Source organism: Leuresthes tenuis, unplaced genomic scaffold (genome assembly GCF_036924035.1).
Source record: "Leuresthes tenuis unplaced genomic scaffold, fLeuTen1.0.hap1 SCAF_8, whole genome shotgun sequence".
NCBI classification, from domain to species: domain Eukaryota; kingdom Metazoa; phylum Chordata; class Actinopteri; order Atheriniformes; family Atherinopsidae; genus Leuresthes; species Leuresthes tenuis.
In genome coordinates this window covers 34,434,454-34,461,612 of record NW_027325362.1, presented here as the reverse complement: position 1 = coordinate 34,461,612, position 27,159 = coordinate 34,434,454, and the positions used below count along the sequence as shown (strand labels likewise).

Genomic DNA, 27,159 nt, shown 5'->3' with positions numbered 1-27,159 from the left:
AAATATGAGAAATGGCTCATCTTGCCCCAGTCTCCCCTACTGTACTTGACTTGTCTGAATGGAACACCAAGACTGATGAGGAGATGCATGGAACTCAGGGCACAGACAATGGTGCATGTGACATCCTTGCAAAACATTGTCAGAGTGAAGCTCTGGCTTTGGAATGTGTCACTCCTTGTCACCTCCAAGAGCTGTTTTGGGGAGCCATTTTGTATTTCAAACAAAATGCCACACAGTTTAGGGTCCCTTTCTGTTATCCACACTCAGCTTGTTTCCTTATTTAAACAGTACCATGGGATTATACTGTCTTCACAGTGATGGCTCCTCAAAAGCCCGTTCTTATGCTGGACTGCTGACCGTACTTGAAAAGTATCTTCATTTGTCCCTGATCACCCGAATGTGTCCACAAATTGGTAGCAAGAACTTGCACCGAATAGCCTGAGGTTGGAACTGAAAAACAAACACAGAAACCACTCTGCTTCTGTACATGAGCTGGGAAACTTGTGTATTACTACACCTGCTTTTCTGCTGTGGCAAGTCAAAATGTCTGCAGAGAAAAAGGCCTTATAACACATACTGGTTTTCTGCCATGTAGCATTCAAAAATAACAACCTGCTGATGTTAACAGACAAACACCTACTCCAAATGCTGCCAATTCAGTAGTAATAGCAAACAGCCACTTTCAAACAAGGACTGGAGTCCTGAAATGTTCTCCACATGTTTTAGAGCGTGACCTGTGAGAGTTTATGTGAGAAAAGGGCTAAAGAGATTAAGAACTCGTCAATAATAACATTTGACTTTAAAAAAACATTTTATTGAAATGCAAATATTTCCATGTCTTCCTTTTATCAGCCATAAGGTAGACACAAGCCATCTTGTATTTCAGATGATGAAAATTTAAATACACATCGCATTTCTGCTAGTCAGTGGTAAAAAAATGCAAATGGCAATGTAGCAATGAAGATGACCGTGTTGCCAAAAATAGCAAAACTCAATGCTTCTTTTCTCAAACATTTACTCCCAAGATGAAATGAAGATGGCTTCCCTGCCAGACATCAACATACCGCTGTGTGAAAGTCTCCAGGTGTGTGCTGACATTTGGGAAATGCACTTAGATGAGAATGTGTCCAGTTCAGCTGTTTGCATTATGACACTCTGAGGCCTACCTCCCTACCAGGAAGAGAAATGAAACAACATGGCTTTCTGAAGCTAAAAGATAAGATTTTAAAGATCGAAAAGTTTAGAATCTTGGGCAGCAACAACATGACATCATCTTGCTGAGGAGAAGGACAAGTATTATACAAAATTTAAGACTTATCCTTCTTCTTCTTTCTCTCCTTCTTTTTCTTCTTTTTCTTTTTTGGCTGTTTTGTTTCAGGCGATTTATCATCGTCACTACTGGCACTGCTCACAGTTTTTTCTCTCATGTCTGTCTCTCTGCTGCTCTTAGAAGATTTGTCTTTGCTGACAGCCTGCTCTTTGGTCACCTCCTCCTTGATTCTGATGTTTTGAGCTGGAGGTGTCAGTCCACGGGACACGGTTATAAGCATCATTTCTTTTTTCATTTCCTCTTTCAAATAGATGTTTTCCTGCCCAGCCCTGTGGCTTCTGAGGTTGTCTGCATGCTGTGTGCTTCTGTGATCTTTCGCATCCTTCGTGTTCCGTTGGAAGTCCCTGCTATCCCTGTGGTCACCTGAATTTCTATGGTGACTGTGTTCCCTGTGATCCCCTCTCTCAGATGAGTGGGAATGTTGGTTGCTGGCAGTGCTGTGATGGTGTGAGTGTCCTTTGCTGTCTTTACCATGCTTGTCCAACTGCTCTCTCTGCTGAAAACAGAGGACAAAAATTCAGGGTGAAAAAAAGAAGCAGCAGCTGTACAGTAGGTTTAAGAATCGGGTAGTGAGGTAGGGAACTACAGCTTTTGCCTTGTCAGCAATCGGGCTCAAATATAAAGCTGAGAAAATTCATTGATTATAACCAATTTGAGAGTCTTTGTGCTCAGCAGATTTCATGCAAGGCATTAAAACTAGGCTAGAAATCATGAAAGCAGAAGGTGCCACAGCATGATACATAGAGCAACCTCCATCAGTCTCATCTGCAGGTTTGTATACACTGTCCAGAACAGTTAGCAGGCATCTATGTCTGATCTAATGCCTGTGAGGTAATTGCCATTACTCAGGTAGGTTAGTGTAAATGGGCAAAGTAGGAAAAATATAATAGCGCAACAGTAACACATTTGCAATGATTTTAAGCTCCAATTCAGTCAAATGAGGTTAATCATAAGAACAATGAGAGTGACTGGGTTTAAGTTCACACAAATCAGTAGGTCAATTCTTACAAAGAAGCCACGCCCACTTGGCTTGAACAATCTAAAAGGCATGCTGAGTTTCCATTCTGTCTGAGCAGACACCTATGGACGTGTGTGTGTGTAGTTTAATGCACTTTTAATATTTCAAAGATTTTCTGAGGACATCTAACTGCTCTTAACATACTTTTTCATGCTGGGCAGATGACATGTCAGCAAGGTAAAGCTGTAAATATATTTGTTTTTAATCATGGATACAAGCATTTATCATGGCTGCCTCATATCCTGTGTTCGGAGTGTTGTTTGTGCACATCTTCAGAAATTAACACTACACATTGGAATTCTGCAATGTGCAGGTGACTGGTAGGTGCAGTGTAGGCCCAAATGGGATCACAAGTAGGGTCATAGACACAGCAGCTGAAAAAAAGTTTTGAGAACAAGCTTGTACAGAGCATGCATCTTTACTACTGCACAGTGACAAATCAGCACCACCTTGGAAATGCTCGTGCACAGAGGAAAAAGTTGGAAAAATAAGTTTTTTCCATTCTGTGTCATCTGGTGGAATCCTCAGCAACAGGCATAATCCACAGGCAGGTATGGGAGCAGTTACACCCACCATGGAGCAAGTTGCTTAAGTTGGGCTTAAAAAGGAAGTATATTCCTGGCCTAGGGGACAGAGCCTGTGCTTTTTGTATGGGTGTTCATTTTTTAAATATGTAAAAAAGCTTAATGCACATTCAATTAATATATCTGTTGTAGGTATTTGATATATGAGGCAAACAGAGCCATGGAGCAATGAGGATGACTGTGTGCTCCTCTCACAACAACATAGAAAAAAAAAGATGTTTGGTCTTCCGATCTGATGTCAAAACCGAGGACAGTTTCACCAGATGATGAAAGAGCTGCAGAGTCCCAACCGCTTGCAGCTGCATTTCAGGATTTCTGTGGCCCAGTTTTATACCCTGCTGACAATAATGGAGCCTCACATAAAAACAACATCCAACCAATGTGTGATCTGTCATCAAAAAAAATCAACATTGGATGAAAAATATGGACTTTGTGTGTGAAGGCTCTGAATAAAAGTCAGCACAGTCAGGATTATACAGGACGCCTCAGATCACATTCAGTACTGGCACATGTTGTTCTGTGATAATTGAGACCGTTTTATTGGTCCTATGCTACCAGCACTTTATTGAACTTAACATAAATGTCATAAAGAATTTTATTAATCAAGGCTATATTTTCAGAGACTATGAAGATACTGAATCCTTAAGCGACAGTGATGCATCGTCACTGTGTGCATGATGTGTACGTGCTTGTAAGTGCTGTCCATTTACTCTTTACATGAAAAAAGGAGTTCATATCTAGCAGGAGGCAGTGGATACTCACACTGTTGGAGTTACTATGGCAGTGGATAGCAGCATGCTTTTCAGCTGAATTCAGATCTCCTATGAACTCCTCACATTTCTGACAGTAAAACCCAATCACTGGAGACAGAAAACTCAGTCCTGCAAACGGACAAGGAAAACATAGTAAAACACGAGGAGTATTACAGGAGGTGGGGAACAAGAAAAGGGAAAGAGTTTAAAAGAACAGCATGTTACCATCCTGTTTAAACAGCTCCTCCAACTCTTTTGCCAATGTCCCCATTTGACTTATTTTGGCTTGTTTTTCTCTTTTCCTTTCCTCTCTGTCACCTTCCTGCGAAACACAAGTTACCGTTTGGAGAACAGTTAGAAAATGTGCTGCCTTTCTTTCATATTGTAGTTTGTGACTGAGATGTTACCTGGGAATCCCTTCCCTTCACTTTATCAGATGATGTCTGAGATGGCTCATCACTTTTTGTCCGTTTCTCCTTCGTGGCTTAAAGACAAAAGACCAAAGTCATATTCATAACTGCACACATTCCATTTACATCACTGTAAATTGTAGAATGAAGAAATTAAAAGATAAGACCAGATGGTATCAGTTTCCAACTGTGCACACCTTCAGCTGTCACAAAATAATTTCCTTTAGATCTCAAGAGGCAGGAATCCAAAATCAGTCTGAGACATCATTGTCATTTAATGTTGAAAGAAAGCTATTAAGTTAGTAAAATACATGGCAAAATTTAACTTTGTAAAGATCCGTTTTTATTGATTTCTAGACATTCACTGTGTGACTTGTCAGCTGACTGTTGCCGTCCTTTAGGAGGTTGGTTGTTTTCATGGTTTATGGAAGTTAATTTAAGACATTTAATCCCTCTTTCAATACTTCAGTTCTTGCTCCTGTTTGTAGGAATCACATCAAAGAACATTCACACAAACTAAAACCAAATGCAAACTTTCATTGAAAAAAGAAGGGCTCAGTAATCTATCACAGGTGCTACAGTTAAAGGTTCTTACCTTTGATCAGAGACTGCAGAGACTCCAGAGCCTTCCGAACATTCGGGTTATTCATCGTTGATACTGCTGTGTCTGAACTGAGGAGTGCAGGAGTCAGCTTGTTGCCCTCCTTTGCACCTTGCGTCTTCACCTTAACCTTACAAACATCTGACGATGCACCAAGGCTATTCAATATGTTCTCAACTTTCTCACACTCCGTGCCACCCAAACCGGAAGAGACAAAGGCCGATGAAGCCACTTGAAAGGTTTGTTTCGGATCAAGAAGATTTCGGAGACTACTGAACAGGGACATGTTCTGGTGACTGCCAACACTAGAACTATCCATTTCCTGCAGTATGTCATTATGTCCAACCTGAGAAGATGCTTGAGTGCCATACAAGAATGACTCTTCATCCTCGAGCTCATTGGCTTTCTGGGCTGAGATGTCCTCCACACTTTTCTCTTGGAGCCAAGAGAAGTCACTGCCCACTCTTTCATGGGGAAGCAGCATGCTGTCATTTTCCAGCGATGCTGAGTTGTCGTGGCGGTCATGTTGCTGACTGCTGTGCTTATCAGCCACACACTGCACTCTTTTGCTTTCATCTGAGGCCTGTGTAGAAGAATTCACAAGTATTACATGTACAATATGTGGCACTTCACTTTATTATGCTGGCCTGCAAATCTGATCTTAAAGGACATACAATACATGCAAATAATATGCATTTATTACTTGAGTTTACATAGATCAGCATCAGTCAAACTTGAAATCCAGCATCTTAAAGCACTTAACTAGTGCTCGTTTATAGTATTCAAGAAGCAACTAATTCAAAACCTCTTTTCCAGGAATAGAGAGAAAATAGAAGCAAATCCAAAATCTGAAGCATCAACACTCAGTAAAAGTTGTTCCAGAGTCGTGTTTCCCATCGTGTTCCATCATCCCATACCATCCCAGATTTCAGCTGCTCAGCAGTCCCTGGTTGTTGTGGTCTGGTTCTCCTCTTCATGATGCTCCAACATCTGCAGCAGGAGACAGATGTGGTCTGCAGGCAGGCAGCCGAGCTCACACACTCTGTGTGTCTGAAGCTGCTGGAAGTCCTGCAGAATGAGGTCTGGCATCGTCCTGCTGAAATAACCACGGACCTCCCGGGAAAAGACGTCACCTTGATGGCAGCATCTGTCTCTCCAGAACTCCAACATCCAGCTCTGCATCAGTGGTTCTGCACAGAGCTGATATATGGCTTCCTCCTGATGTGATACAGCTTCAGCTCACATTTCTGGATGCAGCCGTGGACTGTGTTGAGTGGAAATGCTTTTCCCAGCTCCTCCTGAGCCCATGTGGCTGTATGGATCATGGTGGCCTGACGGTTTCTCCTGCAGTGCTGCCTGAGGGCTCCGAGCTCATCCAACAGATGGACATTCAACAAAGTTTTTGCAAAATTTACATTGAAAATTTTTAATTCATCTATTCATTTTTTTCACTTGGAGATTTTTGCACAAAGCGGTGAGCCACGGCACATCCTTGCTTGAAGAATCTTACAGAACGATGTTACTTTAATTTTCTCCAAATTTCTCTGTCTTATTTTGCCTCTCCAAGTTTTTTTGAGTGTGTTGTATCAAATTCTAGATTTGCTCAATTTTTTTCTCCAAATTTGGTCAATAAAGTAACTCAAAATAGTTTTTTGGGGATTTGTGAATCTAAAACCATCAGATACATCTTGCATAAATGTATGCTCACCACCAGCAGTGTGGAACAGAAAAAGTAGGGTCCATAAGTATCCAGACAGCCTTTATACTCCACTATGATGGCTATGACATGGCCGTCTTTTGGCTTTGAGCCAGGGGATCACAGACAGATACTGCTTTAATCGTTTAGGAAATTTTATCATTTTCACAAAATTAAAAAGGAAGAATTGGAAGAATTCTAACAGGAAAACTAGCTGATAAATGGTTTCATGACCAGGTGTGGCCTCTTGCCTTTTACTTCGTGACAAATTAAGGATATAAAAGGTTAAAAGAGTTGATCAAAGAGCTGAATTTGCTTTTAATAGATCTCCAAATGCTGTCCAAAAATGTGCAATCATGTGATAAATATCTGGGAGAAATGTGTGTAATTCTGAAAGTTACAGCAGCAGTTTTGTAAAACCTCTTAAAGATGAGATTATTTCGTTATATTATGGTTTCCCACAGAAGCAAAATTATGAAAATGGCTCACAATACCAATCTGATTTTTTATGAAAATATTATACTCATAACCAACTGATTCTTAATATGTGACATGAATGATTCGCTCTACCTGAATAGTGAGGATGGCCTCCTTGAGAGTAGGTAGCCTGTCTTCCAAATCTTTGCTGTTCATGACGAGTTTTAGTCCTTCCAACAGACTGTTCCCCGTTAGATTATTACTGCGAGCACAGCGGCCAGGACTCCTCTTCCTCTTTCTGTCTTTGCCATGGCTCTGTTCACCACTGCTACTTCGTGACTTAGACCTTCTGACTCGGCTCTTGCTTCGTATGTGACTCTCCTTGCTGCGGCTCTGGCTCCGACTCCTACTGCGCGCCCTGCTTTTGCTTCTGGCATGACTCTTGCCACGAACATGACTTTTGCTCCTTCCCCTGCTTCGGCTGCGTGCTTGGCTTTTGCTTAGTGGTCGGCTTCTAGCTCGAGATCTGCCACGGCTTCTGCCACGACTTCGGGTTCGACTACGACTCTTGCTCCTGGCCACATGCTTCTGGAACTGAGGGTCTGATTTGACTGCTTCTTTCAAGACATTGGCAGATTTAAATGCATCAGCCAGGTTGTATGCCATGTTCCCTTTGAGATAGTTTGGGAGCGGTTTGTTGGCTGCAATGCATCTCAGAAATTCCTCACCAGCTCGGTCACTAGAAGTGAATAAGCATGTATTTCAAACACTGGCAAAAACAACAGATACATAAGTGCTTCAGCTCTGATTAATACAAATGACCTTATATAGTACCTGTTGTCTGGATGATGATGTTCCACAACACTAGAAGTCCACTGAGGGACTTGAAGATGTGGAGTTTCTGCAGGAGGGACAATCTGCTGGCTTCCTCCCAAAGCAATCACTGTACTACGGTCAATGGAGAAGTTGCTACAGTGGGGCTGAGAGTATTCAGAATTCATGTTAAGGGCTGTACATGACAGAACTGCATTAATCATCAGTTAGGGCAAAACATTTAACAGTGGCTAAAGAGTTTTTCTTTGTAAGCTAATGTGACGAAGCCAGGATGCCAAGTTCTGCTTTATTTGTTTTCTTGACCAGTAACACAGAATTAAGACCTGCTATGCAAGTGATGATCCAGCCCTCACTTCTTTACATTTCATTCCAAGCAGACAGATTTTCTTGGAATCTTTTAAAGAGTCTTGAGCACTAGTTTCTGGAGGATTTCTGAGGGTTTTGAGATTTGCTGCTCTTTAGATCATGTAAAAACCATATTGACATTGCTGACAAAGTTTAGTAGTTTTTCTTTAAAAATGTTGAACTGCTACTTTAATCATGCTGCTGATGACATAACCATTTAGCTCTCAGACCAGGTGAAGCATAACCCTAACCCTAAGACAGTTTTTTGTCCAATTCGCTTGACGAGCCAAGAGTGAATCTTGCAACTTTGTTTTTGCTTTCTTCTTAAGTAAAGTTCTTTTTTGAACGAAGTTACTGCCTCTGAAGATTATTTCAGAAAAATCTTATATATATATATATATATATATATATATATATATATATATTCGGCACTCTTTTTCCACATTTGGTTGACGACAAATCTACGTGAATAAGTAATGGAACTGTAAAAATCCTGATTGGCGTTCGTGGTTAATGAAAAGAGTAGTACATTTTTCAAAGCTTTCCTCTTTGTGTGACATAGTCCCATCACACTTGAAAAATTGAGCAGCTAAAACTGTGAATTCACGTGAAATCACTGGAATACTTCAAAACATATAAAGAATTTGACATTTTAGTTAAAAGAAAATGAAGTTTTAGTATACTTTTTGTGTTTCAAACTCTTCTTTGACAGAGTTTCTCTTCCGCAACACATAATAGAAGTTTGAGTAGGCATTTTGCCTCTTTCGCTGCATTTGGTAAAGTTGCTTTCATTTGCTGCAAGTACAGGAGTTAAACAAGGCAAGAGCATGCTTCATGTCAGTTACACAGATGTGTAACAACTCTGCATGTCATTCAGAGTTCATCGGAGTTAAATCATTTCTGACCATTTATTTACCATTACAAAATCAACATAGTTATCATCTCTAGATAAAGTGTATAAAGTACATCTAGACAGAAATGTACATCTTCTTTCAGTTTAAAGGCTTCATGTATCAGTACACTGAAAAAGTCATCTGAGTCTTACCAGGTCTTACAATGATAGTAGTAAAAATAGAAATAGTCTACTCTTTGTAGCATTTTTGTAATAATGTTACAAAGTACTTTACAAGAAGGGATAAGATCACTTGTATTGTATGGTAAATTGATCTGTCATACTTTTACATGTTTTCATCCACAAATAAGAATCAATTCAAATAATTGCAAATCAGATCTGTTCTTTCTTCTTTGCATCTGCAAGTTCTTCCCCTTTTCCACCCATATCTCCAGGGTCCAGTTCATTCTTTTATATTTTACCCTGCAAAATACACAAAACAATTTGAAAAGCATTCACAATTCAATTCTATATAGTGCTAAATGTCATCTCAATGCACTTCAATACAGTTAATATCCAATTCATTGTAATACAATCAAAATCCAATGCAATCAAATTAATTAAAACCCAAATCAGTCCAAGAGATACAAAGCCAATTCATTTTTTTAAAAGATGACTAGCTAAAGAAATCAACAGATTTCATCTAAACTTCTCTTTCTTCAAATTCCCCATCCTGAGGGTGCACAAGGTGAAAGACATATCTCCCTTTTAAAAGGAAGAAACTTCAGACAGAACCAGAAACAGGAAGGGTGGCCATCTGCCCCAACTGGCGAGGGCTTTCAAATCAAATACACAAAAGGAAGACATAAATTAACTTTAAATAATAATTGTTAGCTTTTGCAACAAGAAAAGTCTTTCTAGCTGAAGAGTAACCTCGACATATATAACATGAAGAACAGCTTAGCACTCCTCCTTTTTTATTTTTAAGAAACATGGAGTGCTATGTAAACTTACCCATGTTGATGACGAGCAGGTAAATTAAATTAATGAAAGTCTGATCCACTTGCGCTGCATTGTCTGGTGCTGCCTTGAAGGTGGTCAGAATACGTGGAAAAAGCTGCAACAAAGCTGCAGCCTGTGTGAGAAGCATTCTGAGAGACATTCTGCTGCTTCTAAGCTCCTCTGTGGGAGATCATGGTACATGTGAGTACAGCTGAATTCACACAGATGTCTTTAAGTTACTTGAATGGGGATTTTGTCAGATGACGCTGCGGTTATAAAATCAGGATTTTATTACAGCAGAGTGACAGTTGGGAAATCCATGAAATACCTAAGAGTTGCCACGTAGTCTGGGCACTCTGAGCTCCCTCTGGATGGCCGAGCTCCTCCCCTCTATCTCTAGGCTGAGCTCAGCCACCCTCCGAAGGAAACCCATTTCAGCAGTTTGTATCCATGGCCTCACGCTTTCGGTCACTACCTAAATCTTGCGACCAGAGGTGAGGGTTGGAACAAAGATGGAGCAGTAAACTGAAAGCTTCGCCTTCTGGTTCAGCTCCCTCCTTACCATAACAGACCAGAGCAGGACCACCATTACAGCTGACAAAGCCCCAATCTGTGTGTCCATCTCTCACTCCAAACCTGCCATCAATTGTGCACAAGATCCTAAGATACTCCTCCTGAAAAATGGGAACCACCACCCCAGTCCGCCACTCCACAGATGTTGTTCCATATCTCCATGCAACAGTCCCGCCATATCCAGAGCCTTTAGCATCTGAGGGCAACTTTCGTCCACCCCAGTGCTTTAACGACAAGTAGCTTTTTAACCAGCCTGGCGACTTCCGCCAAGATGATGTACAAATCTTCTCCCAAGTCCTCAGACTCTGTCTCCTCAATGGAGGACATGCTGGCCTGATTGAGGAAATCCTCAAAGTGCTCCTTCACCGCCCAATGATATCCTCAGTTCGAGTCAGCAGTTCTCTTCTCAGGTCATATATACACACAGACATATATATACACACTATATGGCCAAAAGTATTCCCTCACCCATCAAAATAATTAAATTCAGGTGTTCCAGTCACTTCCATGGCCACAGGTGTATAAATTGAAGCACCTCGACATGCAGACTGCTTCTACAAACATCTGTGAAAGAAATGGTCGCTCTCAGGAGCTCAGTGAATTCCAGCATGGTACCGTGATAGGAAGCCACCTGTGCAACAAGTCCAGTCGTGAAATTTCCTCGCTGCTAAATATTCCACAGTCAGCTGTCAGTGGTGTTACAACAAAGTGGAAGCGGTTGGGAACGACAGCAGCTCAGTCATGAAGACCGCTGCAGACCTCCAACCTTCATGTGGCCTTCAGATTAGCTGAAGAACAGTGTGTAGAGAGCTTCATGGAATGGGTTTCCATGGCCGAGCAGCGGCATCCAAGCCATACATCACCAAGTGCAATGCAAAGTGTCGGATGCAGTGGTGTAAAGCACGCCGCCAGGACAACGGTACTTGCATTGTGCCAAGTATAAAGTTTGGTGGAGGGGGGGGTTATGGTGTGGGGTTGTTCTTCAGGAGCTGGGCTTGACCTCTTAGTTCCAGTGAAAGGAACTCCAAATGCTTCAGCATACCAAGAGATTTTGAACAATTTAATTCTCCCAACTTTGTGGAAACAGTTTGGGGATGGCCCCTTCCTGTTCCAACATGACATCCAAAAACTCCCATCAACACTCCTAAACCTTGTGGGAGCTGAATCTGTTATAGCTGCAAAGGGTGGGCCAACGTCATTTTAAAGCCTATGGATTAAGAATGGGATGTCACTTAAGTTCATATGCGAGTAAAGACAGGTGAGCGAATGCTTATGGCAATATAATGTATGTGTCATAGACACATTTTTGAGTGTATTAAAAAAAATACAAACTTAACAAATTTTTGTAACGCAAGCATATTTCTTCTATGTGGCAAAAACATCTACCTTTGCAAATTTTTCAACTAAAGAACCCATTTGACTAAATAGAAATATGCTTGTAGCACAGCTGTTTATTAAGTTTAGACCTTTTAAATGATTATTTCTTGCAGGTTCTACATAAAGATAAGATTAATGAGATCAACAATTATTGAGTCAGTGAAGGATTTCAAACTAATAATCATAGTAATGGAACCTACTTGTGCCAAGCTTTGCTTTGCTGAGTATTGGGCTAAAAGGCTGAGTTATAATAATGTATTAATGTCCATGTTAATGCAATCTGTGCATTATTATCTTATACTACTGCAATATCCACGAGCAGAAAGGGTTGTTGTTTTGAAAGTTATATTTTCAAAGTTGATTAAGTCTGTCATTCCCGGCACGACAGTGTGTTTGTTGACATGAGTTTGATCAAACTGTATGTAGTTATATCAGTTTTCACTCACATAGGTTATGCTGTGTTCCCGTCGCTAACCCAAATAAATTGTTCTTAATCTACTTAATGTATTTTTGTAATTTGCACCTTTGTAAAATTAGTTAAACCAACTTAACTGAATCAGACCCAACATCAGTACATTAGGTTAAAACAACACAACTAGTTAGTGCTGAAAGAAATCCATCTAATTGCAGGGAAATAATTTCTTTTGTTCATGTTTATTCAACAAGTTCTTTATTTGAGTGTGGACAGGTGACCAGGGCTACCACAGAGAGACAAGCAACCACTAACATCAATACCAACGACCCATCTGGCAGTACCACTTTACTTTATTGCCACGCACATCTTTGGACTGTACGAGGAACAAAGCCCACACAGGCACAGAGATCATGCACACCTCCAATAGAAAGGTGCAGCTGTAATGTAGCTTGTGTACCATACAAATCTGAACATCAGCATGTTGTCATGGATGAGAAATGTTAAAGAAAATAATTATTCACAGTATTCCCAGCAGGATAAAGGAGTCATGGCTTTTACAGTGACCAGGTCACTAACCAATCAATCTAGTTTTAGGTGATTCATTTGTTTCTTAATTATTTCAGAAAGGTTCAGGGAAACAAATCTTAAGATGCACTGAAATGCGAATGTGAAAAATTTCAAATTAGTATTCAAAAATAAATTTCCATAAATGTTAACAGATGAGGTAATATTGATGGAATGAAAAATGTGGGCAACAGGCTTGTGTAGAACTTAACAGTCTTTTGAAGAGATCCATTTCATTTGAATCAGGTGTGTTGAAGTAGGCAAACATCTAAAACATGCAGGACAGCGGCCCTCGAGGACTGACTTTGGACATCCCTGGATCATATTACACACTTCCAGTGTGGGGAGGGTGACTACACCCAGCTGCAGTTGGTGGCAACCAGGAGACACTTAAAGCAAGCAATGTCAAAGCTTCAACAAAACTCAGAAAGAGTTTTCTCAGAGCTGGGGTCCATTTCACAAAGTAGGTTGAACAAACTCTGAGTCTAATCCTATAAGAAACTTTAAGTTGTTTTTTTTTAAATATCAAAATGTTTTCACTGTGCATCTGTGATAAACAAGTCTAAGGGACACATCAGGGTTCTCTCCTCATGCTATTAGTAATGAAAAGATGGACTGCACTTAAGCAGTGCTGAACTCATAGGAGCTTTTAGATGCCAAAATACTGTCCATACAATTTCTTAGTTCTGAATAGAAAGTGTATGTCCATGGCAGTTCCAGAAGAGGACCACACGTACAGTATGTGTTACAGGTGCCAGTCCATCCACAGATGTGAACAGGACCTCAACCCTGTGAACACAGATGACATCTGATCCTGTAAGAAACCTGGGGTCCGTTTCACAAAGCAGGTTCATCAAACTTTGAGTCTAATCCTGAACTCTGAGTTGATCTACTCTGAGAGAGAAAACTCTCAATAAGCGCCTGCGCCATGACTATAAAAAGCCAGCATCAATGGAGCCCCCATTTGATGAGTCACCATGGCAACAGGGAAGAGGAGGGCTACGCTTTTCACCAACCTCCAATTGGAAATCTGAATGCGCTCACACGGCGAGTTTCAACATGTTTTTAGAAAGAAGTTCAACACGCTGCAGCTGCAAAAGAGACGGAGACGGCGTGGGAGAACGTTGCTGCTCGGGTCAGTGCCTAAGTTTAAATGTAGTCCTTTGCAATCACAACAATATTACAGGGGAAACTGCTTGAATGGCAGCCTATTCATTTATTTCATTTAGGTGCAATCCCACAGGGGAGAAGCGCACTGGGCAGCAGCTTAAGATGAAATATAAAAACATTGTTGAAACAGGTCAGACCTCGGCATGGAGGCACCTCATTTTGATCATGTTTTACACTGTAAAGTAAATATTAAGTGGCTATTTGACTGTGCAGCTGTTTTATCCCAACATAATGCTGTTTTCACACACATAAATGTCTTCATCTATATGAAGACATTTAAATAATCAAGCCTATTTTAACTAACACAGACTTCTACTCAGCCAACAGAAAGAAGGCAGATGCCTGTAAACGGGTGGTGGTCCTGCACCGCCACCTCTAACAGAGGCAGAGCCGCTGGCCCTAAGCCAGAATACTGGAAGGCCAGAGGCTGGGGGAATTCCTGGAGGGAGCTCATCCTCTGAGTCCACCCCCCCGAGACACAAGTGCCTTTAGAAAATGTAACAGGCCTACAGATGTATTTTTTAAGCCTATTCATACAAATATTTATTTCTTTTGTCCCAACAGATTCTGATGGTGCCGCTCAAAAAGATAATTGTCTGAAAACGCTAAAACATCTATGCGCGGTCTGATAACCATCTCCCGACGAATATTTAATTCTCTGCTCAGTAATACTGCACCTTTATCCACAGGATCGTTGTCTAAAGGACATGTTCGTGACAAAAGTTGCCTCCTACTGTGCCTAATGGACTTCCAGAACTAGAAGAACTAGGCTACGCCAAAACTCGCCTGCTGACTGTACGAATGAGGAAATCAAATGGCGTGTGACTGAAAGAGGGCGGAGATAGAGAGAGAAACTCGAGGTTCACAGAGAAAAACCTGGTCCCGACCAGGTTAGGGTCATAGAGTCTGTTACTACGGTAACTGACCGAAAGCTTAAGTTATCTTTCTCTCTGAAATAGGCTAGAGTTACCCCTCTTTGTCTGGTTTGACTTACCTCCATTTGTGAAACGGAAAACTCAGAGTTTCCCTCATTTCAGCGTTAAAAAACTCAGTTTTCACTAAATCTGCTTTGTGAAACGGACCTCTGACCGCTCAACTGCCCACAAAAGAGAGAGAAAACACACTTTTTTTTGTAAAAAGAAATTAAGAAATACAAAACAATTGAAAAATGGAATAGACATGGTTAAGGAGTGGAGGTGCCATAATTGTTGCCAGGGCTGGGTCAAAGATGATCATGAAAGCTGATTTATATTTTTGGCTTGCAAATGCCATAAACAAGTGATACCAAAGCCAGAGCTGGTTGGAACAATATAAGAGACAGCACTAACAAATAAAATAAAAATGCTTCCCACAGCTATCCAGGCCTTTGTCAACATGCTCACCTATCCCTAACCCTCATATTGCTTTACCTTAATGTATATGAACAGTGGAGAGTTGAGAAGTTCATGCAGCTCGCTGCCGGACTGTCAGTCTATAATGTCAGGTGGGTATGTACACCAGCCATAAAGCTTGAAAACTATACGCTTAAATAGAAGACACGAATAAGTTCAAGCATGACTTTGGAACATAGGGATGTATATCTTTAAAAAAGGGTTGCTGGTTGCATCTTACACTGCGTTGCTACCTTGACTCCTTGCTTTACGCTAGCTAACTATCATTTGTACGTCACATGAATGAACCAGCTAAAAACTAAATTATTCTTTTCTTTTCTCTTTTTTTTTTTTAGCTAAAAGCTAGTTGTGCTAGTCATGGGTACCTACTCTGATGTAGTGTCCTCTTGGTGGCCTGTTGTGAAGATAATGGTTATCCGATGCTCCTGGGGGTAGATGTCCAGGAGGAGGCACAGGACAGGCCCCTTGAAGTCTGAAGGAAGGAATGTGGGGTGGCGGAGGGCCAAACGGCGGCGCAGTGGCCCGTGCAGATTGATTTGGGTGGTACATGACTCAGACTGTACCTCACCAACAGAGAGTTTCGAACAGAAGTTGAGCAAAAATACTACTTTCGATGTAAATGTTATTTTTTTTGCCATGCAATGGCGTCTCAGTCCAGCGTATGAATTACTGTTGCCGGAAATACAAGACACCACACATCCGGACTACGTATTTCAAAGTAAAAGTGTATGGCTAAGACGCACGAGTCACTCAGTTAAACCGTCAGTGCATAGACATAAAGACTCTTTATATGTCTATGCGTCAGTGTATGTGGGTAAGATAATTATTTGCATATGATACACAACATAAATATATTAATTTGATTATTAAAACTCGTTGGAAACCCCCCAAAATAAAATCAAAGCTCCTCAAGTTTTGCCCAGCGTAGTGTTTTCATCTCTGTGCTTTAACTTAATAATAATGTATGTGGAAATCATTATTTGGTTGATCTACTGTTCACTTCTTCCCAAATTAAGTTTTACTTTACTACACCACTGAATGAAAACTGTGATAATCTCTTTGTAACTTTTATTGCTCATTCACACATCCATGCAAACCTTCGCACATCCGTATCTTTATGCATTTAACCATCCATAAGCAATGTGAGACGGCATCTTTTAAATAACTAACAAAGGATATCTTAGTCAAATACACTGAAACAAAATGAAAACTGGAAAAAGTCAAATGTTTTCAAGTAATCACCAAATTCAATGAAACTATATTTTCAGAAACCTACATGTAATACTGATGTGCTCTGTACACAGTAGGTGCCCCAACACTGAAATCTGAGGACCCTTTCATGCTTTAGAAACAATATCCGATAAGGCTGATAATGTATCAAGACGAGGTAAAAGTAGCAGAATCCAGTTAACTACTCACAGTAGAGCTGTTAGCCTGAAAAATAGATAATGAAACAAAGAAAACAAACCCGGTTGAAAAAAGGCAGACTACTTTAGAACTGCAATCCCTAAGAAGATGTGAGAGCTAAACAGATGTGTGTTCGTAGGTCTGAGCTCCTTGTGTAACATTTTAAGTAGCAATGCTGAAGACATGGAATTTCACATCAGCTCATGAATGAGAAGTAGTCGATCTGAACTCTGCAGCGATGCCTCACTGTGTCTTCAACTGGTGTAGTGTCTGCCTTGATTGAAGCCAGCTTGGTTGTAGTGCTGTCCTCCATGTTGGAAGAACTGTTCAAACTGTCCTCCTTGATTGAAATTCTGCCCCCCTCTGCCTCCCCAGCCACCGCCTTGTCCTCCTCTACCTCTTCCCCTTCCCCCTCGTCCTCCTCGGCCCCCGCCTCTCTCCTGATGCCAGCCTCCGTCTTGGTGATAATTGTCATGGTAACCCCCACCCCCTCCATGATAGCTGGGATCCTGGTAACCGCCTTGGGTGCTGCTGCTTCCTCCTCCTCCTCGGTTGTTTCCTCCTCCATAACCTCCTCTCCCTCCTCCCCCATGATGCCCTCCTGCATCTTGATAGTGGCCTTGGCTATAGCCACCTCTTCCTCCACCACCTCCATCTCCCCAGCTTCCCTGCACCTTTCCCCCTCTGCCGCCAGCTCCTCTACCTCCCTTGTCATTGTGTCCAGCCCCTCCTCTCTCATAGCCTCCGCGGCCACCTTGGGAGTAGTGATCGTAGCCCCCCCTGTTGCCACCCTGTCCTCCACCATAATGTCCTCCACCTTGGGGAGCATCCTGACGCTTCTGCCAGGAGGGCATTTCTGGGGGTGGAGGTTCGATCTCACAGGGCCTGCCTCCCCTGTCTGGCACGCGGCCCATTAGAACCTGAGGATGAGACAAATAGCAATAAGACAGCTGTGAGTACAATATGGCACACAAGCTAAACAAAAGCATAACCAATATTAAATACTATGGTGAAAAGACTTGGGAGAAAACTGTTCCTCTGAGGGCCTTAGTGGTATGGCTCACTTGATTTACTGTGGAAAATACTGTGAACACACAAAGTTCCTGTCTGAATTAAGCTGCGAGGACCAGAATGCAAAAGTAACTAATTTCTGAACTGAATGATGTCACTTCAACAGGTTTGTGAAACCATTAATGTTAAGTATCCTATGTCTGAAAACAGAGAAACCCTCTACTGTCAAACACGAGCTCTGAAGGAGAAAAAAAACGAAGGAGAGTGGAAACAAAACTACTTGGATCCACGGGCAAAAGCTTCAGCCAGGCACCTGTAAAACTTTTTTAGTTTTACAGGGTGAATGTAAAACTAAAAAAAAAACATGAAAATGAAAAGGAGATCACACAGCAACTGCAAAGTAATGGGCCAAAAGAAGACTGAAGTGACTTATTTCTTTATGGGAAAAGGAACAGCAATTTATTGAATCATGTGCAAACATGGATGGAAATGCAGTATATAAGTTTGACACAGTTCTAAGCAGCTTTAAAGTGAATATCTGGTCTGAGCTCCTTTATTCTCCAACACAGCCTGAACCCTCTGAGACAAGTTTTCTGTCATTTCTTTAAGGAGTCTTCAGGAATAGTTCTCCAGGCTTCTTGAAGGACATCCCAAAGCTCTTCTTTGGATGTGGGCTGCCTTTTGTTCCGTTCTCTGTCAGATGATCCCACACTGCTTCAATAATGTTGAGGTCCGGGCTCTGGGGAGGATTCATCCCTCCATAAGACCTGTTGCCACTGATTTTCAGTCCACTTCTTGTGTCATTTGGCACAGCTCAGCCTTTTCTCCCTGTTTCCCTTCCTTAAGAATGGCTTCTTGACAGCCACCCTTCCATGGAGACCATTTCTGATGAGGCTTGGGCCAACAGTAGATGGATCAGCTGAAGGTCCAGATGCATCTCTCAGGTCCTGTCAGGTCACAGCTGGATTTTTTCCTCTTTCTTAAGGACATCACTTTCAGATCCTGTTCATCTGCTGTAGATAGTTTTTTAGGCCTGACACTTCTTCTTTTGTCCTCCACTTGTCCAGCTTCCTCAAATGTTTTAAGGACACACTGCACACCATGCTGAGATATTCCAAGTTTTCAGCTAATAGCTCTTTGGGAATCACCTTGTTGCTGCAGAAATCCTATTTTCTGTCTGTCAAACTGTGTTATCTTTGCTGTTTTTCATAGATGCAGCTAAAGAAATGGGAACAAATGATGTGCCTTTGTGACAGGCTGCTAGTAACAAAGTGCCTAAAGATCCAGTTTAAAATGGCTTCTTTGCTAAGTTGTCTGTTATGTGTCGACACAACACTGGTTCATCCCTTGAGTTAGGAGCCTTTTTTCTGCCTGAATGGTTCATAGCTCAGAGTTAAGTGACTGAACAAAGAAAAAACACATTCCTCTGAAAATGCTCAGGAACAAGGACTGAAGATGAGGGAAAAAGCAGAAAATGTGCAAAGAAAAACTTTTTCAGAAAATTTCAGAAAATGTTCAAAGAAAAACTTCAGAAAGCAGGAGAACTGTTGATCAGGACACTTTAAAGATTACAAGAAAGTCAGGCTGCTTGGAGGGAAACCAGGACTGGATCAGGACTTTAACACAGGACTGGGTATTTATATGAAGGTGGAGACCAATTTGTCTCGGTCACAAAAAAAAAAAAAAAAAGAGACTGCAAATTTTAGCAAACATCAAATATCTATACGTTTGTGAGACAAGCAACCACACAGCAATTTGACTGACAACACTGCAGAAACAGAACATACGGAAAGGAAAAAGAGTGCAACTCCCCACCTTATTAATGGCACAAGCAGTCTTCTCTCTTATCTTTCCGCTGCTTGTGCGAAGGATCTTAGAGAAGTCTTGTCGAGCCGCAAGAAGGTGAGCAACAGAGATTTTACTTTTGGTGCTGAGAGCAGAGCGCAGTGGCTGGTACACTTTTCCCAAGTTTTCAGCATGTGTCTGCCATTACACATACAAAAGGAAAAAAGGACATTTAGTTTTGTTTTAACACACAAAAGCAGAGGCGCCACTAAGCTTTCAAACTCATGTTATGACAGAACTGAGTAATTTCATTGCACACACTACAGTTGGTGCCAACGATATATATATATATATATATATATATATATATATATATTGTATATCTCCAAGAATTCCAAGCAGCCACTTACCTTGGCTCTATCTGACCAACCGAAGGACTGTACTGTCACATCCAGACGTTTCAACAGCATCTTCCTTCTCACTTCATACTCATTTACCAGCGCTTGGTTTATAGCCTCAATCTTTTCCTGATTAATTGGAAAAGGCAAGCAAATAAGAGAGGAGTCAGTCACCAATGCAGGGTTTGCAGAGTGCACCGTATTTCAGTCATTATTCAAGTGTTTACCAAGTGAACAGGTCCAAGAGCCCTCTTCAGCAAAGGCTCTCCTACATGATTTCCTGGGACTCGACTTATGGCCTCTTTCAACTAGGATGTAAAAAAATGATGTACAAAAACATGCAAATGTGTGTCATACGAATGCATGGACAGCGTATACATTCCAGTCAGACTGTAGATCAAAACCAAACTGAAAGCAACAACAGACTTCCTGTCATGCTGTGAGAACAAGTGACATGACAGTATCCCTGGACTTAAAGTTCTATCCTGTATGCAAAATGTATAATCCTCAGTGGGTAAACAACAAAAAGGCAGAAAATAAAGTCCAACCACCTGACCTTCTTCTCAATTCCACTGAAGAACTGGAACATGGTGATGTTGGCTGGAGGTTTGGACATGCCCAGAGCCACGCAGATACCTTTCAGTTCCTGGAAGACGGGGCTGCCAGACTCCTGGGCTTTCTTCTGAGGCTTGTTAATGAGGATCATCCTCGACGCCTCCAACTCAGACACTAAAAAGGCTGATACAGGTACAAAGCTGGACCTGATTACATCTTTATAACAGATGTTTAAGTTAAAAAATAGCCCTCTCTATAACTGGTACAGAACAATAGTTCTGGTTTGGGATAACAAAAGGGCTTATTAAGGGTTATAAAATGCAGTTTTCTAAATGTCAACACTCAGTTTTTTTGTGGCAGTAGCATCTTGTAGTCCATTTCATACAATCTTGTGTTTTATGACACACTGAATCTTGGCACATACAAATTATGATTCATTTTGTACTTTTGTAGTGGTCGAGTGGATGCTATCAACTAAGATTCTTTTTTTTTTTTTTTTTTTTTTAAATGCAGCACATCATTGAAAAGGATGGAACCTAACCCAGCATCCACACAAGTATGAACCCTTCAAGCTCTTTGAAGAACTCATGAAACCACTTCTTATACAACGTTCTGAACAGTATTTTAGAGTTTGACATTTTCTTGACAGAAATTTACAATTCATCCTGCACTCCAAGGTTTAGGCCAATTTTGTTTCCAATGAAATGCTTTTCTAATTGAGTATGCGAGCCCTCTCATGGAAACTTTAACATGCACATCGATGGTTGATTTTACTTGTGTGTCTTGACTGCAAGTTTTAAATGTGTCTCTCCTCTTGCTTCCAGGTATTAAGATTAAACAGCTGCTCTTGGTTATCACATGTAGTTTGTTAGTCCTACACAGAAAAAGAATTAAAGCACTCAGTGGCAGAACCAGGCTGCCTGTAGACCCTCCTGCTGTTTGGAAATCACATGTGTACAGTGACTGACTCTGTAGTATTTTAGTCTTTTTACATCTTATAAATCAAAATGTAATCGTTAACTAAAGAACGTCTCTTCTGTGTCAGTTTAGTTAAACTGCTTCTGTGTTTTGTCTCAGTTTTTGTTAATTGAATAATGACACAGTGTAATATGTCGCTTTTTTAGCTCTCCCTTTTCTTTACATGATCATACATCTTGTATCAATACAGATTTTCTTTCAGTTCGATAAACTGAGATTACACATCAATAACTGCTGGGTATTTATTATATGTGGGTGTGGCACATGCATAACCTGTACTTAATCTGCAGTTCAATGTAAACTAAAAGGTTTTACATCTCGTTTGCTCCTTGAATAAAGATGTGACTAAATACTGCTAACATACTTATGAGCAGCAGACAGTCAGTCCTGCTGAGGAACCTCTTGGTGATGTCTCCGCTGGTCAGGACAGGGTAAGGACAGGCAAGCTCTGACAGCAGACCACTCATCTCCAGCTGAAAGCCTTCAGCCTCACTTGGGCCTTGCATGAATTAAAGGACAGTATTGCATACAATGTCAGTTGAACAAAGAATTATGTTGGCTTGGTTTCACACATGGACACATCAAAGTCTGCAACCTCCCTAGAAGAGCTTCAGGTTCTTGAAGGTCTAATCCCTCTCTCGCAGAAGTGATAGAGATTTTAGAAGCTATTTTCAGATTTTTTTCCCCTTTTACCTTTAGATAAAAATAACTATCCAAGATGAACCACAGCATGGCTACCATCCACTGTGAACACAGCTATCTGAAGTGAAATTATTCTGTCAGTGTTTAAAAGGTTTTAAAAGTCCCCATCAGCTGCTTTTATCAAAGACTTTAAACAGATCTTACAGTTAGTTGCATGGACATTTTCCTCCAGTTTGGAGTAAAATCTAAGCTCTGAGATGATCCAGGCACAGAGCTTGGTAAACTCAGGCGAAACTGCTCCACTGCTCACAGAAGAATCAAGAGCTCCTTCTTCCAACAGAGGGCCTTGGTAGCTAAAGATATACACACATACAAAGAAAAAAATCCTGTTAAATCTTCAGCCACAAGCCTTGCCTTCTGATTCCCCTTATCGATAGTGCACATTAGAAGTATTGTCCCGTGTCTTCAACAAAGTCAGGTGTTTTTTTCTTAGTTTTTCTTGCCAGACACTAGCAGCATTAGTTGCTGTTACTGTTCGACGGCAACTGCCTTCACTGTTGCCGTCAGAGAAACTGTAACTTAAACTTTATATAAATGTTTCTAATCTACTAATATACTACGTATTTTAGCATAACAAATAACCGATCAAACTGTTAGGTCAACTTTCTAGAAAGTTGACCCTGAACTGGCTGATTGACAGGAATGCACCGGGCGTTACTTCTGCTGACGCATCTCGTCGCATAACATGTAAATTTGCCTGTAGCTGAATGTACACAGCTATGCTTAACTATAACGCCTATAGACAAGAGCAGAAATCACCACCTTTAAAAAAAAGCCTTTGCTACCACATCAGATTAGTTGTTTATCTAAAGTAAGCTATATTGCACTGGCTAGCTAACGTGGAGCAGAGGAGAGGGAGCCGGGTTTAGAATAAAAGGCAAACACTGCAGGAGACATTTACTGTTGTTTCACTTACCCTAAATCCTCAAGAGAGATAAGAATGTCATTCTCCATTCCAGAAATTTATGTTCAGAAATCACGTACTAAAGGACAGTTTTCACATCGGCCAGCTCAGTTGGTACACGTTTAACTTGGTCTTGGTCTTCTTCTTCATTTGTTTTCATTGGGAGTTGATAAACAAGCTCGAGGAAATTTACCGCCACCACGGGACGGGAGTGTAGAACAGGAGCTTGTACAGGATGGTAAATAAGTCAATAAACGAAAAAAAATCAAGATAAACCTTATATTATTTTATAGATTATTATAGCTTATCTAGGAAAACTTTATAGAATAGTTTACGTGACAGACCTTCCATCCATTTTCTATTCAATTTAATTCAGTTCATTTATATAGCGCCTGTTATAATTGGCTTTGTCTCAGACATTACGTATTCATATTCTGTATTTTCCTAAATAAACTATGTTCCTAGCTGGTACTTTTCCACTCTGCTCATACTGCACAATCGATGACCTTAAAATGGTCCAAGACCTTAGAATGACATAAACAACTGGGTCAGACAAAACATCTCTATTAGGGCAGATAGGTCTGGTACATTAGATCCACGCCTAAAACAGCACTCACACATACACACACATTGTTTATCACATCCAAAGAACACAACAAGGACAGCGGCTGGCCTGATCATGCCACTAAAAACTGGCCAATTATACTCTGACAAGTGTGAGTACAACCTCTGTGAGATAAAGCTGAATATAAATATGACATGTTTCCGGATATCGGGGCTCGGCCTGACGGATTTCCTGCGGGGGCTCTGGCACTCCGAGACCAGCGCTGCAATATACTTTACATGTGACCACTAATAAATATTTGTATTTTAATAAACGATTTCTCCAGCTTGTTCTTGGGCTTCCAATGAAAGAATCGGGCTAACACGCCAAATCAAAACAAATGTTATATCAAAGCACTTCAATTGTAGTCTAATTCAAGCCAATTAGAGTCAAATTCACCGTCGTCAAAACCAATTAGTTAAATTCAAAAATTAGTCAAATTCATAGATACAGAGCCAATTAAAAAACATTTTTCCTAGCTAAGGAAACCAACAGATTTCACCGAAACTTCTCATGAAGAAACCTCTGGCAGAACCAGATTGAGGAAGGGTGGTCATCCCCCTCAATAAACTGGGGTTTGAGAGGACAGAAAAGAGCGGACAACAAACACCAGTCAAAGGATACCTGTTGAGAAAGAGAAACACAAGTGAATGACAAATTAGCTCCCCCAGCTGTCTTGGTCTATAGCAGCTTAACTATGGGATATTTCAGGGTCAGCTTTTTATGCTTATGTTTTATGTTTTATCCACAGCAACTTGCAGGGAGGCAGATAGGGTAAGAAGGTCTTGCCTTAGGACCCCTATTGGAGGGAGTACCTTTCATTCAGAGGATTTAAACCCTGGACTCCCGGCAATCATACCACTATACTATCGTGTCCTGAACCCAAAAGGGTAGCTGGTTCCACTGGTATTTTTGCTTTATTTCATAAAAATGGATAACTAGTTTTTGGTGGTACAAGTCACTAAAGAATAATAAAGGCAAAGGAGGGGGCCATAAATCTCATGCCTTAGGTATTGGAGGACACACTATCATGAAAACACAACTAAAATGTGTTTATGGTTCTTTAGCTGTGGCATGACAACAGACATTGAGAATTGGGTATGTAGTTATCAGAATATCATTAAGTGTAAATGTGCATATCTTTATATGAAACCTGACATTTGTTATTTCAACTTGCAATTTTCAAGGTATCTGAATGTGACCAGAGTCAAGGGTGGGACCACCACTGAGTGCACTCTGGAATGCAGCAAGGTCACCAGCTATTGTAATGCACTATATTTCATTAATGCTCTGCAGTATTCCATTTTATCCAATATTGCTTTAGATTACTTATAAGATTCTAATGTCTGGGAGCTCATTGGCATTTACCTCACTGACCCACTCCCAAAATCATCATCTGGCCCAAACACTGTGAAAATTCATTGTGGCTTTTGTGTTGCAAATTTTGCATTAGTGTTGCAGCTTTTGTATTTGTGTCGTGATTTTTGAATTTGTTTTGTTGTTGTTTTTTTTTGCGTTGACCATACTGGGCCACAGGGTCATATCTGCATGTGCTCATGATTGACAATGGAAATATTTTAGTAGTATTCATATAGTATTCGTAGTCATTTATAATTTTCTTTAGCTTATTTGAACTACTTCCATATAGAACCACACTGTCACAGTTACTTGTGCATGGATTGGATACAGATTTTGAATAGTTTTCTCTGTGTTTCATCTTGGCTTGTTCGGAGTTATGCAAATGGTTGTTAACTTAATTGCAGACTATTCTACAATACTCAAGAGAGACAAAGAGATATCTCCATTAGATCAGAAAACAAGGTAAGCATTGCAAGACTTCAATGTTAATATCTGGATATACCACTGTGGATTAAACAATAATTTGACTGATTTGATTTTTGAGAGATGGTAAAACCAGGGTAGATACACTGCAGAGTTGATGACCTTGATGGAAAAAAGCTGCATCCGGAGAACTTGCCAGAGAAGAATGAAAGGAGCGCCCACACCCGTACTAACACTAGGGGGAAGACCGTACAGACACACAAAGGGATTTCCTGGGCTGTCACACAAAGAATAAGAAATTGTCTCAAATAGTCATGTGGATACCTCAGTAGGACATGCACTTCAACTTTTTGCACATTCTTTGGAGAAAATGGTAGAAAGTGCTTTGAAGTTGGGGTGTGATTCTTAACTGACTGCTTCAATTCTTGGACAAGTTTCCAGGACTGTCAACCAAATAGTAGGAAACTCTCTGGAAAAGTAATGTGGATTCCTCAGTAGGACATGCACCTCAACTTTATGCACATTCTTTGGAGAAAATGGTGGAAAGTGCTTTGGGTTGGGGTGGGATTCTTGCCTCATTGTATGATGAATCCAGACTCTTAAATCTTTCAGGTATTCAAAGACACACAGTGTGGAGAGCCAATTTACAATCCACCCACTTTTTCTGTCGTTCACACTTGATTCCATACTATACATTTGGTTTTGTCTTATTATGAAGTATGTCTGCTGGAACTCCAACTGGAGGCTTCCTTTGTCAAACAAGTTCCATGGAGGCAACCCGCAGAAAGCTGATTGATCACTCATCAACACCTAACTGCCCTCATGTCTGCAGTCATTCCAAAATGATTCTTCTTTGAATGCTTGTTTAATGAGCCATTGCCTGGACCATAGAAACCTTGTGGAAAAGGAAGGTGGAGTCTGTTGGAAGCAGAAACACTGAGCATATAAAACGGGCAACTCTGTTCAACAGACAACACACTCACCAAATTGGAAACGCAACGTGGAGGACGCAAGAAAGTATCAACTGGACCGAGGAGAAATTCATGTAAGAAAGAAATGGGATTTATCGTCTGTGCTGTTGGCCCAACGATAACTTGTGTTTGAGTTCAGGAAGTGCTTCTGCTTGGGGCCATTGTACATGACAAATGCTACTGACTGTAACTGAAGCTAGCAGATGAGTGTATCACATGGAGACCACCTCAAACAGACACACTGATGGTTCTTGATTTCATAAGTGCTTCTCTTTTGGGGTTATTTCGCTCGTGAGATTTTCTTCAGTAAGACACCACTATTCTTTCATGAATTTGTCGCCAACATTACCTTAACACAGGCACTGACTACATTTCTTGAAAAAGTAAGTGCTAATTGTTGGGGTAGTCTTGCAGACTGCTCTCATCCAAAGATCCTACTACAAACTATGAACTATCGATTAAAATGTTTTTGCAAGGAATTTCTATCTAATTTGAGTCTTTACATGGCTTTCAAGTGAAAGAGTGCTACACTTTGGGACAGACCACATCCACTGGGTAAACCAGAATGCCTCCTTTTTGTGGGGAAATCACTCTCAGATCACCTCAAAGGAGTCACTCCTGATTCTTGTGTTGAGAAGTGCTTCTCTTTGGGGTTGTCTTGGTAGTGACAATGCACACAAAATCTGAACTGTAGAAACAAACTGTGTATTACTTCTAGGGATGACATGTGATTTTTCAAGTCAAAGAGAAG

General features: G+C 40.8%; 2 protein-coding genes across 4 annotated transcripts; both read right to left on the bottom strand.

The window, feature by feature from the left end:
- Nucleotides 1-798: 798 nt before the first annotated feature.
- On the bottom strand, nucleotides 799-15,990 carry LOC140313470 (uncharacterized). 3 transcript variants are annotated; one of them, XM_072391571.1, is made up of 8 exons: nucleotides 15,681-15,990; nucleotides 7,643-7,788; nucleotides 6,962-7,547; nucleotides 4,690-5,278; nucleotides 4,092-4,168; nucleotides 3,910-4,006; nucleotides 3,695-3,813; nucleotides 799-1,826 (listed from the first exon to the last, which is right to left on the bottom strand). In XM_072391571.1, exons 1-8 carry the CDS (start codon nucleotides 15,858-15,860, stop codon nucleotides 1,308-1,310), a joined length of 2,313 nt encoding a protein of 770 aa, XP_072247672.1. In that variant the 5' UTR covers nucleotides 15,861-15,990; the 3' UTR covers nucleotides 799-1,307. The 3 variants fall into 3 exon arrangements, with proteins under 3 accessions (XP_072247672.1, XP_072247673.1, XP_072247674.1); XM_072391572.1 differs by having other exon boundaries at nucleotides 799-1,823; XM_072391573.1 differs by having other exon boundaries at nucleotides 3,910-3,991.
- A 372-nt stretch (nucleotides 15,991-16,362) lies between these two features.
- On the bottom strand, nucleotides 16,363-23,188 carry fam98a (family with sequence similarity 98 member A). Its single transcript, XM_072391577.1, has 8 exons — nucleotides 23,064-23,188; nucleotides 22,292-22,440; nucleotides 21,810-21,944; nucleotides 20,469-20,650; nucleotides 20,140-20,220; nucleotides 19,925-20,041; nucleotides 19,545-19,712; nucleotides 16,363-17,638 (listed from the first exon to the last, which is right to left on the bottom strand). Exons 1-8 carry the CDS (start codon nucleotides 23,099-23,101, stop codon nucleotides 16,973-16,975), a joined length of 1,536 nt encoding a protein of 511 aa, XP_072247678.1. The 5' UTR covers nucleotides 23,102-23,188; the 3' UTR covers nucleotides 16,363-16,972.
- Nucleotides 23,189-27,159: the final 3,971 nt, after the last annotated feature.